The 15,852-nt window shown below is 34.3% G+C and overlaps 1 protein-coding gene across 1 annotated transcript in view; it reads right to left on the bottom strand.

Moving 5' to 3' along the window:
• LOC117175598 overlaps nucleotides 1-15,852 on the bottom strand; it is a 250,587-nt gene that overhangs the window by 141,122 nt on the left and 93,613 nt on the right. Inside the window, exon 4 of the mRNA XM_033365306.1 lies at nucleotides 8,701-8,793. Coding sequence (XP_033221197.1) covers nucleotides 8,701-8,793 — 93 coding nt within the window. The remainder of the gene's footprint in view (nucleotides 1-8,700; nucleotides 8,794-15,852) is intronic.

Here is a 15,852-nt window from a genome sequence, read left to right as displayed (position 1 = left end):
TTTTTCATTTCAGCAGTTTGATCGCGGATTTCTACCGCGGTTTATTTTTTTTCAACTTTTAGGGAGATGTCGTACTTCTCAGAGGATGAAAATTTTTTCATGTGAAGTTTTCCATCCTGTGCACGAACGAAAGTAGGGTATTGTAAGTATACCCGGAATCGTTACTGCTTGGTCAAATCACCCCTTCAGAATCATGGTAGCTGAGGCGTAACCTTCATTACTTCTAAAGAAAATTTCAGTTTCTTTTCAGTTACTCTTAGCCTACGGGGATAAAGCTTGAGAGACGAGTGCGCCGTGTTGTTGGAATAAATTGCAAGCTAGAACGAGCTGAAAGTATCTTCATATTCGCCTCTATTCCATCACCCGCACCTTTGCCCTTAGATGTAAAATTGAACATATCGTGGAACTGTCACTCTGCTGGGTTACCGTAATCTTTTTCAGAGGCTTGTACTAGGCAGTCTGATAAGTACCTAAAAATTCTAAGAGATAGCATTAGTATTGACTAATGTGAACCATTTTCGTCGAGCTTGATCCTTCAAATGACGACTGTCAAAACTTCAGCAATTTATGTTTACGCATTTACAAGTTACAGCACTGAGAAACGACTAACCTCCGAGTTTTTTTTAACATGGAAAAATCTGAGTTTCGAGTTTTGATCAAACACTACTATCTTCGCAAGAAAACGATATCCGAGACCAAGGCCAAGCTGGATAAGTATTACCCGGACTCTGCACCGTCGATTGGAACGATTCATAAGTGGTTTACCGAGTTTCGTTGTGGCCGTACGAGCACAGTTGATGCTGAACGATCTGGGCGCCCAAAAGAGGTCACATAAGAGACATATCATTGGAACGTGTGGGCAATATCGTGCATTCAGTTTTGGGCATGAAGAAGCTCTGCGAGCGATTGGTGCCGCGTTTGCTCACAATGAACCAAAAACGAATTCGTGTGACAACTTCCCAGCAGAATTTCGCGTAAGCCGACCGAGTTTTTACGCCGATTCATAACCATGGATGAAACCTGGATCCACTACTACACTCCTGAGTCAACGCAACAGGCAAAATAGTGGGTTCCACCGGGCCAAAGTGCTCCGAAGCGTCCAAAAATGCAACAATGGGTCGGAAAGGTTATGGCCTGCGTATTCTGGGATGCACATGGCATAATATTCGTGGACTATCGTGAAAAAGATAAAACCATTACCGGAGCATACTTTTCATCATCATTGGACCGATTGAAAATCGAAATCGCCGAAAAACGACCGCATTTGAAGAAGAAACAACCGCTTTATCATCACGACAATGCGCCTGTTCATTCATGCTTGGTTGCACAAGCAAAATTGCATGAAATCCGCTTCGAATTGGTTCCTCAGCCACCGTATTCACCAGACCTGGCCCCCAGCGACTATTACTTGTTCCTTAACCTGAAGAGATGGCTCACCGGTAAGAGTTTTTACTCAAATGAGAAGCTCATAGCTGAAACTGAGGCGTATTTTGGAGACCTTCCGATCGAGTACTTTTCGAACGGTATCAAAAAGTTAGAAAATCGTTGGACTCGCTGTATCGACCTGAAAGGAGAGTATGTTGAAAAATAAAACCTACTTTGGCCAAAAAAACGTTTCCGTGTTTCATTTTTCAGGGACTTATCAGACTGCCTAGTAGATTAGCACCAGTAAAGTAGATCCAGTGGTATGATTAGGTATTTCATGTTTTGACGCCAGCTAGCAAGATGTCTGCATGCTCAGGATCAAACAATAATACCAATTAGAATGGACGAGCACTGTTGTCTCTTTAACATTTAGCTTGAAAGAAAAAGTATTTTTCACTATAAGTGTATCAGGATATTATTTTTAGTTTGAAAAAGCTACTTAGGTAAATAATAAAGTCCTAACCAAATTTTTTTTATCTATTTTATTATTTTTTAAATATAGTCTTTAAAAAATAAAAAATAATGTACAAATATAATTATGGTGAAAAATCTTTTTTTTTAAGTTATTAAAAAAATAAGTTTTATTCCATGCAATTTATATTGTTTGGCCCCCAGCGTGCAACGGTCTTTAGTTTCCACCATCCAACCCGAAAAAAACGTAATTGCGCTTAATTCTGAATTACGAAAGGCTAATTCTCCGAAAAATCAACGCAAATCAAAAACTCACCCGGCATTAATTTTTCCTTCAAGTATTACAAAAGGATGGGTGCATCTATTGGTATGTAGCCAAATTTCGTATCTTAATTCGTCGATTTCATGCTCATCGAAAAGACTTGTCAAATTCGCCACTTGTGATAATTCTTTAGAATAATGTCATAATACTCTGACAAATGCAAAATATTAATCCTCGGAGTGAAAACGAGTTTCAACGGTAACGCGGACTCAACTCATGCGGATCATCCGGTTACCCATCCTTCAATTACTCGAAAGGAAAAAAGCCATACTGGAATTGAGTTATTTTATAGGAAAAAATCTCAAGTTTTTGACTAAGCTATTTAAAAAAATCAAATGGATTTATATTTGAGAAGAAATTTAACTGACTTTTTACTTTAGACAAAGGACCCCGCACAAAATACATCGAACAAAGGTCTCGGTGAATTTTTCTAAATTTTTAATATGTTGTAGATGAATACATCCCCGATAAAAATATCTTATGCCAAAAAGTAAAAAAAATAACAGTTTTTTGTTCGTATCGCATCAAAGGTCGCTTTTCGTGCTCGCTAGAATAGACATACCGACACTCGAAGACCGTATGGCGCCACGCTCAGGACTTGTGTCCAACTCTGTGCTTCTTTGACGTTTTGTAGTTTAGGACCCTCTGATCGATAATGTACATGTCTGAACCATGTGGATGTGCCAACCAGTCGTCTGCACAATCCATAGTTGCAGCCTGACCCAGGATCACTCGGCCAAAGCTACTTAAATTGTATAATTTTAAATTTTCGAAACACTTTTTTATTCAAAAACACTTTAAAAATAAAAACTAATTTTTTATTTTCAATAGAAAAGTTTCGAAAAACGATATCACAACTGAAGGGGAAAAATTCGTTGCATTGGTATTGACAGATCGTGAAAATTGTAATTTATTTATTTTCGTATTTGTTAGATATAATAAAATATTCAATTATTTAAGACCATTTAACAATTTTTCAAAACTTTTAATATTAAAAAATTAGTTCTTATAGATTTTAAAATTGATTATGTTTTTAATATTAGGTAACAGGAACTCAAGGATGTTTGACTTTCTTCTTACTTTTTAATTTAATTTGAAAATTAAATTTTGAATTATTCATAAACAAAAGAATCTTTAGGGAATTTAAATTGTGAGTATAAAAAATTACTATTGAATTGAATATTTTATTCAATAATATTAAAGTAAATAAAACTAAACAGTCATTATTTTATTTCATAATTCTCAATTTTAGCGTGAAGTTTCGAATAGAATTAAGGGTCTCGAGTTTAACGGCTCCCAGCAGCAAAAAATAAGGTAAAGGGTTTTGACAGTTCTGGGTCAAAACTGAGTAGATCCGACCTATTGGCCTGGGGTCGCTAGTAAATACAGGATCTACCTTTGGAGACCCCCGGAATACATGAAAAGCGACTACAAAATATAAAAGGGGCACAGAGCTGCGCATGATCCCTGAGCGTGGCACCACACCGTCTTCGAGTGTCGGTATGTCTCCTTTAGCATGCGCGAAAAACGGCTTTGGACGCAACACCAACGCAAAAGTATTCTTCTTTCGACTTCAGACATGTATATTATTGATCAGGGGTGTCCTAAACTAGAAAATATCAAAGGGACACAGAGCTGGGCATGCTCCCTGAGTGTAGCGCCAAACAACCCTCGAATATCCGTATGTCCCCTGGAGGACCGAAGGAACCGAAAGGAGCCTATACAAAGTACCCTTAAAGACCCCACTGAGTTAAAAGCTCGTGAAAAGGGCTCTAAACATGTTTCGTAAAATTTGGCACTGTAAGAATGACGGTTAATAGTCTGAAAGTTACTATTCGAGGACTAAGAATTTGGATAAAGTCTGACTCAACAACGAATTTAGAAGAAAAAGAACTTTATTTGATTTAAGTACGAGTAGACTGCTGCTGTGGTCTATATTTCCTTTTTGTATGCAAACTATTGAGGTACTACAATTTTCATTTTGCGAGCTGACAGGCTTCAATCTAGACTATATTCACCCCCCTCCTATGCCATTCAGTCCCAGAAACCCATGGCTTCCTATCGGAATAGAAAATGCAAAAATTCTTTCGGGTATCGGAGACCCAACAGTAGTGATACCCTGCATTTGCTACAATTAAAAAGAACACTGTCTAAGGTGTGAAATCCTGTTTCGTCTTTTGGGTTATAGATTGATAGAAATGGAGCTTTGACCAGTTTTCTCTTTAAAAAACTGAAGAAACTCTGAAACTGGCGAACATTTGTGGGCACTGGGAAGTTCAAAACTGCTCAATTCCGCGATATGTAGAAGTAATATCGAGTTCAGAGATTCGATAACCCAAACATCCAATCCAATTGGTCATAAAATGGCATTTGTTAAAATGAATCTCCAATTTGTTCTTAACCATGACCCTGAACACTTTCTTAAGCACAAATATATGATGCTAAATTTCAGATACAGGAACTAATATATCATCCATGTGAACTACCATGTCAACTTATTTAATTATATCCATGAAAACCGTGTTCACGAATCTTTGGAAACAAATTGGAGCCCTTTAAAGGCCAAATGGCATGCGAAAACATTCATATTGATGTAAAGCAGTCATGAATAACATATATTTTGTCAACTACGGTGACATCCTAATATGAAAAAATCTAACTTTGAGATCTAACATTGAGAAGTATTTCTTTTTATTTCAAACATCTCAGCGATCGTCAATTAAAAGAATTTAATAATTGACTTTCACAATAAACTTGTTTAATAAGCGAAAGTTTACATACATTCGCTTTTCGCCATTTCTCTTATTACCCAGAACTATTGGTAATGCATACTCGGATTCCCTAGGACGAATAATAAATCTATTGGACAAATCTGACAATTTTCGCTCCAAGCGACTTCTTTCCATATAAGCTACTTGACGAGAGAAATAAGAAGGTGTGTGAGCTTTTACTACGATTTTCATTTCTTTCTCAACTTTAGGATTGTCGGGTCTCAATGGTTTAATGTACTCATCATTAACCAAAGTTTTCAATTTTTCGTGAACAACTACAGGAATTTTCTCATTAATTGTCAGAAACTCTACTTTATCAGTCTTCAATTCACTGACATCGATATTTAAAATTTCTCGCGTTACTTCTTTTATACTAATATCTTTCTCGACAGGTTTAAAATTCCAAATTTTAAGAGCATCTCCACCCAAAACTACAGGAGACTTCATAGTTTCCTTATCTGCGACAAGCAATTTTATTTATCTCTTAGTTTTTCCTAAAGAAACATTCACATTTACAAATCCAAGTATTTTATTTTATTATCTGATACTTTAATCGCCAGTGGAATTACCAGTTTTTCTTTGATGAAGCTTATTCAGCTGCCGCTGCTAACAGCTTCAGAAGTGTCATGTTATAAACATCGTTGACTATATTCAGCTCAGTCTCCATTTCTATAATATTCGTTGTCGCTGTTAAAATCCACGTTGATTACTTCCTTCACTCGTTTCTGCCCTCGATGTTGGAAATCTTCGACTACAGACAGGAAAGATCCACATTGGTATCAAGATCCTTTTGCTCGCGGCTTTTGTTCACACCCATTTGAATCAAGTATCCACTTGCACAATTAAAGTAACGAATTTTACTCGACGTCTCACTACTAATATTCCGTGCTTGTAAACTCACTTTTTCGAAAGCTGACAACAATGTTTCTATCAAGTAAAATAAGAGTATACATACTGTATTACGCACACATCTGGAATACCGTCAACAATATAATCAATTCATTCATTGACTTTAATTGGCACGCTATTTGACAACATAATTTTTTCGGGTACATCATCTTACACTTTTTACACTCTTTCTTTAAATTTTTTTTTAGCAAAAGTACTCTTTTCGGACGTTAAAGGAACATCTTTTTAAGTTCCTTCCTTTTCAGCTTCGAAACAATTTATATTTTCACGATATCAACAACCAATTTGTAGATTTACTTCAAGAGTCTCACTGGACGTTTCCAGTTTTTAAACGTTTTACTCGTACCATCAAATACGCGGAACAGCGTACTGATGGCAGAAATGGTAATTTTTGACAACCACGCCCTCTCTAGCCACTGCTTACCTCCGCAATTAAATTTGACATCGTTCGTGATCCAGGCGTTAAGCTTTAATTCTAGCCAAATTTTCATTATTTCTACGTACTGGTTCAGGTTCTCCGTTCCATAGACCAGCCAACTCCATTTTTGCTTCTTGCAATCGCTGCGCTATTTTTTTACGCTCCAATCTAATAGCTTCCAAATTTCTTTCGCACTTTCTTGCTTCAGCTACCCTTAGAGCATTAATTTTCAATTGTTTAATTTCTATTCTAGCTGCTTCCAGTTATTACGTTAAAGAACTACAGTCGGCTGTCAAAGATACAAAGTTGAATCTTTTGCTTCGCGCTCGGTAATAGGTTACTTCGCGCTTCGCGCTCAAACATAATTCAAAAAGATCTCTTTTAGATGGCAGTATTTATATGCGTCTTCATATTCTGAATTGTCTACTTAATTAAGTATAGTCAAAGGTTAAGTTTCTCAAAGTTCTGTAGGCTTTGAGGTACACATTCTCATTGTGACACTCGCGCTGCGCGCTCGTTTTCCAACAGACATTTGTAAACAGGTTTTGTTGGATTTTTTTCTCGTAACTTTCGTCGTTTTTCCACACATTTTTTTTCATTTTTTTTTTCTACTTATTTTTCACGTATAAAACAAAAAGTACGCGTCCTATTAAGAAGTAATTCTTAACGAAGTTGTAGATCTTTTTTGGGATAAATATTTTTATTAATTCATCTTTTTTCGTATCCTACATAGGTTACCACAAAGTGGAATTTTCTATTTTCCATTTTTTTGTGTGTAATCAAAGTTTGAATTTTCGATTTTTGAAGAAAATCCAAAAATTGGTTATGATAATCTTGTAGGGCTTTCAAAAAGAAATGTTTTTCTTCTCTTGACTTTTTTTCATATCGTGCGATTTTCGGCTTCAAATTTTGAGTTTCGGTTAATTAAAAAAATTTTGAAAACGCTATAACTCTGAGAATTTTCATTTTATCGAAAAAAGTCATAAGGATAAATTGTTTTCTCTTTTTAATACTATGAATATGCGTACATAGAATTTTCAAATTCAGAAAAAAGTGGTCTCAACAATGTTCAAAATGCGCTCACTTTTTGAATTTTTATCAAAAATGGCTGGTTCACTAACTCGTCCTTTCTTTTAGGACCTGATTTTCAGATTCAGGGGCTCTCGAGACGTGGAGATCCGTTGAAAAAGTGTGATGTCAAATTTCCGACAATTCTAATACTTTCTCAATCATAAATATTGAGAATGTAAAAAAGAAGTTTTTGTCAATTTTATTCAGAATCCTCAATATTATTTCAATCGAATTGAAACTCAACATTTCTCTTCACAATTAGGTTTTGGGAGTTTTTGCCGCTAATTAGGACTTTTTTTGCTTTTTTTTTTATTGCGAATTGTTTCTGGCGCTAATAGGCTATTACATACTGATAATTAGATGTTGACATAAATTGTTTGAACAATTTATTATTGTTTTAGCAATTTTCTCATAGAATGGAGTAAGAAAAACGCGGTTTTTTCAAAAGTTTTCCACTTGTCCAATTTTCAATTAGAGACAAGTGATAGTTCATCAATGTTAACAAGAGTGGTTGTTTACACAATTTATTATTTTTTTGAAACAGAATCACTCTTGTTAAGATTGATGAACTATCACTTCCCTCTAATTGAAAATTGGACAAGTGGAAAACTTTTTAAAAAACCGCGTCTTGCTAACTCTCCATTCTATGAGAAAATTGCTAAAAACAATAATAAATTGCTCAAACAATTCATATGATATTTTATTCATATTCTATGGCTAATTGTGAAGAGAAATGTTGAGTTTCAAATCGATTGAAGTAATATTGAGGATTCTGAATAAAATTGACAAAAACGATTTCTTTTCTTATGGGAAATACGTGTTAAACTTCATGGGGCTTGCGGCAGCACTTAGATAAGTCGAACGACCCAAAGAAAAAGTCCGTCATACAGTTTTCGAAACATGAAGAGTCGTTAGTACTGGTCTCAACTACTAAAACGACGGCGTCTATTTACTTTAACATTGTATGATTGCGGAACTATACTTTAACGAGTGACTCCCTAGTAAGAACACTCTAATTTCGGAAAATTGTGTTAGGGACTTTTCCTTTGTAACAGTAGAATCAGGAATAATATATCAAAGCCTCAATTCAATATGCGTCTGTTTGCTGACAGAGCCATTTTTAATACTATACACTGTGTATAAGCAGATGGCATAGTCTAATACATATCGCTGATAGCAAATAAGACTCCTATTGAGTGGCGACATCGATATGTAATACTAATAATCTGTAAGCAGACACAGTATTACTTCCATTTTCTAAAAAGAGATTACTTCTAGACACCTAAAAATTATAAATTTTTCGAACTGAAGGTCAGGAAAATCAATCCATACTACATTTCCCTTCTTATGAATAAAAAGTTTGTGAAACTTACCTATAAAAATGATTCCGGTGCCATTGCATTTGTGACATTTTGTTACACTTGTAACTCCCCTTCGTTTTACAGGATGGTGACCAGGTTTTATTGCTAAATCAAAAGAATTTTTATTAATATAATTTTAATTATTTGTTTTTCGAAAAGGAAATTTAAAAATGTGTGCTGCAACTCTATTTTGCAATATCTAAGTAATCAATCGGCCAAGGTACATAAAAAATGTATTACATATTTGATATAAAATTGTTTTACACAATGTAATAGAGATTTTGGACGAAATCCAATGCTAAGCACGACACACGTGATGAGAATGTGTTCGCTGAAGCCGAAAGAGCTTTAGCAAAAAAGAATTCATCATAACCAAATTACAGATGTCGATACATTGACCTCTGTTTTCAAAGGTCTGTGCACAAATGTGGGAGAAATGCAAAGACAGATCGCTAAGCGCGAGAACCAACAGTCACGCGCCCTAGATGCGCTCAAACTTGCGTGCGAAACTCTTTTAACAACAAAGAATTCACAATCACTAAATTATAGTTGTCCACGTTTTGGGATTTAATTTTAAAAGGTCTATGCTCAAATGTGGGAAAAAATACAAGGACCGAGCGCGTAGAGCGAAGTAAATACATGATCGAGTTCGACGCGCGAGATGAATGCACCATGGAGCGCAAGGTAAACATATCATCGAGCCTAGCTCAAACTTGAGAGCGAAGCGGGCACATTTTTTATATGATTATTCACTAGCAAAAGCTGTACATTAGGGTGGTCCAAAAAACGCTTTTCGAAATACAGGAAAAGACACCCCCCCCCCCCAAGTCATCATTTTCAGAGAAAGAAAATCCGTAATTTTTTTCCGAATATTAACACTTGCCACCGGGCACTTAAAAATCCCATTTAATCAACATGGAGAATTTTTCGAAAAATTGAACTCATGTTCCAGGGTTTAATCGGAACGTGCTAAACTTTTTAGGGATTGAAGAGGAGTGTCTGCGAAATAAAACCACACTAATAACTTTTATTCCCAACCCATCCTCCCCGTAGCGCCCTAAATATGGCCCAAAAATAAAAAAACTAGATTTGTACGTATTATTGTTACTTTTTAGCAATTTTTACCGCCTTTTTCATACAAATAATTACTAATGGACAATTTGAATGTTTCCCATTACTTTTAAACAATTTTCAATTGTTTAAACAAATGTAGGTTATTTAAACAATTATTTATTCCCAAAAAATGTAAAAAATAATCGTATTTTCGGATTGAAATGTAATTGCCTGTCATTGTTTGGAGTAGTACATTTTTCTAAAAACATTATGTAATTATTCAGGCAACTATTTATTATCTGTTTTCAAAATTTCTAATAATTGAGCCAGACATCAACTTTCTTTTCAAATTAGTATCCTATGCCACGTTTTGTATAGAAAGAATACATTAACCAATTTTTAATTGTTCAAACAAATATAATTCTTTAAAATAATTACTTTTCACAAAAAAACGTTTAAAATCGTATTTTCTGAGTTGAAAATAATATTGAATGATTTCGAAGAGTTGTAAATTTTGCTAAAGGCTTTATGTTATTGTTTATACAATTATTTATTGTTTTTTCTTCAAATTTCCTTCAAATTGATTATGGGTGGTTTACATCTTTTTTTTGGCGCACTATTAAATCAATCATAAAAGTTATGTTAAAATGATAAAAAAGCACATTCACTAACGCAAATTATGATACAAGTTTCAAAAGATTGCTTTTTTACATTTCCATATTCGTTAAAAATATTCAAACGTGTCTCTGATTTTCATCTTAGCTTTATACGATGATTTATAAGACTGTTTTTGAGTTATTTCTGTAATTCACACTGCAGCATTGATCCCAACAGAGCATTTGATTGGTTCATTTTCTTTGAGATGCGCGTGGCAAGGCCATAGTTTGTTGAATCATGTAAATCATGATCCATGCTTCATGATGTAAATGTAACCACCACTAGTCCTCGTTCCTTTGAATTCGATGTGATAACTTCGTTAGAAATAGCAGGCATTTCAATTTTGAGACAAAAACTATTTTTAATCGTTTATGATGATCAGCAAATTATTGGCAACAAGCTTCCAAGTAATCTGATCAAGTGGGGTCGTTGATGAAGTTTAAATTTTCTGGGCCACGCATGCATTGCTACACGATATTAGACAAGTTGTGTGAATAAAGTTGAAAGTTTATATGAGGAATATAGAGTTATCCAGAAGAGAGAAGGTAATGATACACCAGCTCAAAAGAAGAGGGAAGACTTTAAAACAGAATTGGATCACTTTTCGATATATCAAAAGAAGACGTACTGGAGGATAACGAAGTCTCACATGATGCCTAAATATTTTTAATAAGTCAAAGGAAGAAAGAACGAGAAGGGCATCTTATCCCGATATCCAACTATACGACAGAATAAGAGAAGATACGAGATTAACGATTGGAAGCTCTGTCGGAAGTAATGGAAAGTAGGAAAAAGCGTGCACGTCAATAAATATAAGAAATAGGGAAGGTTAATTTCTATTACACAGGCCGACAAGATTTTTAACCTAGAAACCAGACAATACTTATCGATAGTCTCGATTTCGTATCGTGTGCTTGGAGATGTACATCTCAAATACCACAACATTTTTGGGATTTCGCTCATGTTTTACGGACGCCGAATAGTTAATTTTCCATATACTTGTGACCGAATCCATTTCAAATCAGGCAGGGCCCTACACTTAAAATCGCAGAATATCTCGAGGGCGAAATATGTTGTTTTTTAGAGGAAAATAGGCAATACGTATTTTTCCGATTTGCAAAAAGAATTTTTCCTAAAAAGCAGGGTTTTTAAAAAAATCTTTTTTTATTATTTTCTTCAAATTTTGTAAACATGGAAAAAGTATAATTTCGGGTAAGCCCCACTTTTCTTATTTTTCTAAATATTTTTTTTTAAGTTTCTACTGATAAAAGAAAGGCATCTTAGCAGCATCATACTGGCTAAGTCATTTTTGAGACCGGGAGAATTGTCTCTAAAAATTTAGTTTTTGATTTTTTTTTTCGTTAACTATTAAAAATATAGCAAAAGCACAAGAGACATTTTTCGTAGAACTTTTTTAGACGTGCAAACTTTTATCTTAACATTTTGTTCTTATCTATCATTATTTCAAAGAAAAAGCAGAACATTCGCTTGTAACAAAAAGGAATTCTCCTGGCTACGAAAGTTATTGAGACAGCATAAAACAAAAAGAAACTAATAAATATCTCAATTAGGTTGAAAGTTATTCAGGTTTAAAGAAAAAACTCGGGTTTTTTAAAAAACAAAGCACAAAATTCAAATATGCATAACTTTTAAGAGAAAATTCTGTTTCCAAATCGGAAAAATACGTATAGCCTAATTGTCTCTAAAAAAACAACATATTTAGCCCTCGAGAGATGCCGCGATTTCAAGTGTACGGCATTGCCTTATTTGAAATGGATTCGGTCTTGTGAAAGATAGCATAAAATAGTTAATAAAGTCAAAAGTTACTGAGGTTTCAGGAAAAATTTGGAGTAATTTGAAAAACAAAGCGCAAATCATATGTCGTCCCCGAGATATTCTGCGACTTCAAGGGTAGAATGCATCTGATTTGGAATGGATAAAGTGCAATTTCCTAATCGCCATGATTCCAGATAATCGAGTACAACTAGTAGCTTCCAGTAGCAGTGGAGGTGACATCTTGTATGCTACGCTCTCATCAGTATCCTTATTGAGGGAAGAAGCAGAGCTCGTTGACAGTGTTGATACAGAAACGATGCGGAAAAGGAATTTGCTAGTTCGTCTGGTGCTGAAGGGCAGTTCACATTTTAACGTCAGTGGTAGAGTCGCTTGGAGTTCCCCTTTCAGCTTCTGTTCATTTTGTTTAATCTTCTTTCGTGAACAATCTAGGTCTGAATATATGCAAGAAATCCAGAAAAGCTACAGTAAGTTTGAAAATAAAGCAGCTGTAGTCCATTGGGATAGAAAGCTGCTCCCTGCATTAACTGGAAAGGATAAGGTCGACAGATTGCGAATAATTATAACCGCTGCAGGACAGGAGTTGCTTCTTGGAGCTCCAGAACGTTAATCTGGGTCTGGAAAGGATGAAGCTGAGGTATTGTATGACACTCTTGAAGAATGGGGCCTTCTTGATCTGGTGCAAGCAACCTGCTGTGATACAAAAGCTTTAAACACTGGCCAACGCAACGGTGTTTGTCGATTACTGGAAAAAGCTATTGAATAAGATATTTTATATTTAGCTAAAATTTAGAAAAACGTCAGGTCCTAAGTAACCAATTTTTAAGCGTTTTCAAGATTCCTGAAATATTATAGATCTCAACAAATATAAATTTCGAGAAGATTTACTTGTGAAAGATCCTTTGGAAGGTGAAACTGACGAAATTGTCACTTATGTAAGAGAGAAATTTAAGGGAAAGCACTGCAGGGAGGACTACCGAGAATTCTTAGAACTTTTGCTCATTTACTTGGGAGTAGTACCACCACGAGGAATATCTTTTCGGATTCCGGAAGCAATGCATCATACCAGATTTATGGCAAAAGTTATTTACATTCTAAAAATGTTGCTTTTTCGGGAAGAATAACCCATGTCTATAACTGATTTAGGTTCCTCCCGTGACATTTGTATTTTTGTAGTGCGTATTTATGTTCAAGTGTGGTTCAATACCGCATGTGCTTCTAAAACATCTACTCAGGATCTTGGACTGATAAAGAAGACTCACAAGTTCGCAGAACATGATAAAGAAATTGGAAAAAGAAGAAAATTATGATGAAGGCATTATCAAAGAAAGGTAAAGAAACTGACGAAAATATCAAACGCCTGGAACCAAAGAGCATTAAACAATGATTGACCAAGGAAAATAAGCACCTCATCACGGCGAATTCAAGTACACTTTTTTCGCGATTTAAAATCTCGACATCTTTTCTTCAAGAAAACACATCAGAATGGATGAAGAACGAAGAATACCTGCTAGGCTTAAAATTGTTAAACAGTTAAAGGTATTAAATGATACCATTGAAAGATATGTGAAATTAATATCGGACTTTACGATATTTGAGGATCAAAAACAGTACTTACTACAAGTAGTAACAAATTATATAAAACAGTTCCGATATGAAATGGATTTAGATTATATATTCCATCATAGCATTTGAAAGTCTTTTATGAATATCAAGATGACATACTGGAAGACACAAAAAATATATATATATTAAAATAGATTCACGAAAATAATTCTATGTATTATATATTATATTATTGATCCATATTTTTAAATAGAAAACTGCCTCAACCAATACAAATTGTTTAAACAATGACATGACGTTTTTACCAGAATTTACTACTCCTTGAAATCATTCAGTATTATGTTTAATTCAGAACACACGATTTTAAAAATATTGTTGTAAAAGTAATTGTTTAAACAAATTATATTTGTTTAAACAATTGAAAAATGGTACATATATTCTTTTTATACACTATGCAGTCAGAAAAATAATTGTACGTGTTCTATTTTATTTTACTTTTTAGCTATCGAAAAAAACTGCTTGAGCAAATAAAAATGGTTTAAACAAATTGAAATTTGTTAAGCATTAGAAAAAATGTATCAAAATTATGTATTATTCAACAAAAAGTAGCTGAGGGCACTAATTTGGAAAAAGTGAACATCTCTGGCTTAATTATTAGCAATTTTGAAAACAAACAATTTATCATTGTTTAAGTAATTACATAAAGTTTTTAGAAAAATGTACTACACCAAAGAATGACAAAATATTGCATTTCAATCAGAAAATACGACTATTTGTTACCGTAATTTTTGAAGCAATATGGAAATATTTTGGAATTTTGAAATAAAAAAACAGAATAGAAGATATTATTAATTAGACTAACTTGATCATTCTGACTCCGCTCTAATATAAATGATTTGCTTATGTTCAATGTGGGAATATCGGAGGTATCGAAGAGGAATCTTCATAATATCTCGTAAGCGAGAGCCAGAGACTTCCGCTAGAGATAGACAGAAACTTTAATTCGTGTGTACGGTCATTTTTTTAATTCACTCCCATCCCAAAAGAAGTTTCACTTCAATAACACACATCTTATATTTTTGTCGTCCATTTGCTCTCATTTTTAGAAAACGGGAAAAAAACTACCTCATCCTAGGTTCGAACCAGGAACAGATGGATGACAAAAATTTAAGATTACTATCACCTATATTTCTTGTTTGAAGAACACATTAACATCAATTTAAATTATAACATGAGTCCTGACATTCTCATAGGTAAAATGCGTGATCAAATAGCGAGTGCAAAGTATACCTGCGGATACGGCTAATGAAAAGAAGAAGTCAATCGTAGCCTTGATGGAGTAAGTACTATCGACGAGAAACTTCGAGTCAGGTGGCTTTGGAACTTATAGTGCTGTCAAAAAAATTCTAGCGCAATAAGTATACCACCATTTAAAAGCCTAAAATCTCCTAAGCAAACACGCATAAATGTTGTTGTACAACAATTACAAATTTAAAATTTAAAAATTATTCCAAAAGTGAGGAATTTTTGACACACTTTAACCAATATGAAGTTCAGAGCACTATTTTCTATAGAAAAACTAATAAGAAAAGTTTTTTAAATGCACGAAGATGTTTCCATCATAGGTTCAAACATTTGTGAAAAATTGCAGTTTAGGCATTTCAAAAATTATAAAAACGGTTGGTTTTATTTACAAATATCTACAACCATACTATTTCCAGGGTAAAAAGTTTCTGAAGTATTGCCCGGATTTTTGCTTTTCCTCTAACCAGTGCCGTATCTCTTCCTCATTTTATGTTTATAGTCAATGTCTGATATTCATTACATAACAAGTTGAATAAAGTAAAGGGCATTGGCCCTGGACAACTAAATAAATAAATAAACAAAATAGTTTTCTACGTTCTTTCATTTAGTATCACGTAATTCCCGGCTACTTTCAGTTTTGTCTCGCTTAGATTACTTGAGTCTACGGCATACAAAATTGTCCATTGTACGTTTGTACAAAACGTTTGCTCGCTCGCTCCATCAAAACATTAAAGTGCTATCTCGGGCGAGCAAAGCATGAAGGTTGCCACTTCTCGCGTTTAGATTATA

The sequence above is a fragment of the Belonocnema kinseyi genome, chromosome 6, assembly GCF_010883055.1.
Source record: "Belonocnema kinseyi isolate 2016_QV_RU_SX_M_011 chromosome 6, B_treatae_v1, whole genome shotgun sequence".
Classification (NCBI taxonomy): domain Eukaryota; kingdom Metazoa; phylum Arthropoda; class Insecta; order Hymenoptera; family Cynipidae; genus Belonocnema; species Belonocnema kinseyi.
This window is presented reverse-complemented; position numbering and strand designations above follow the sequence as displayed.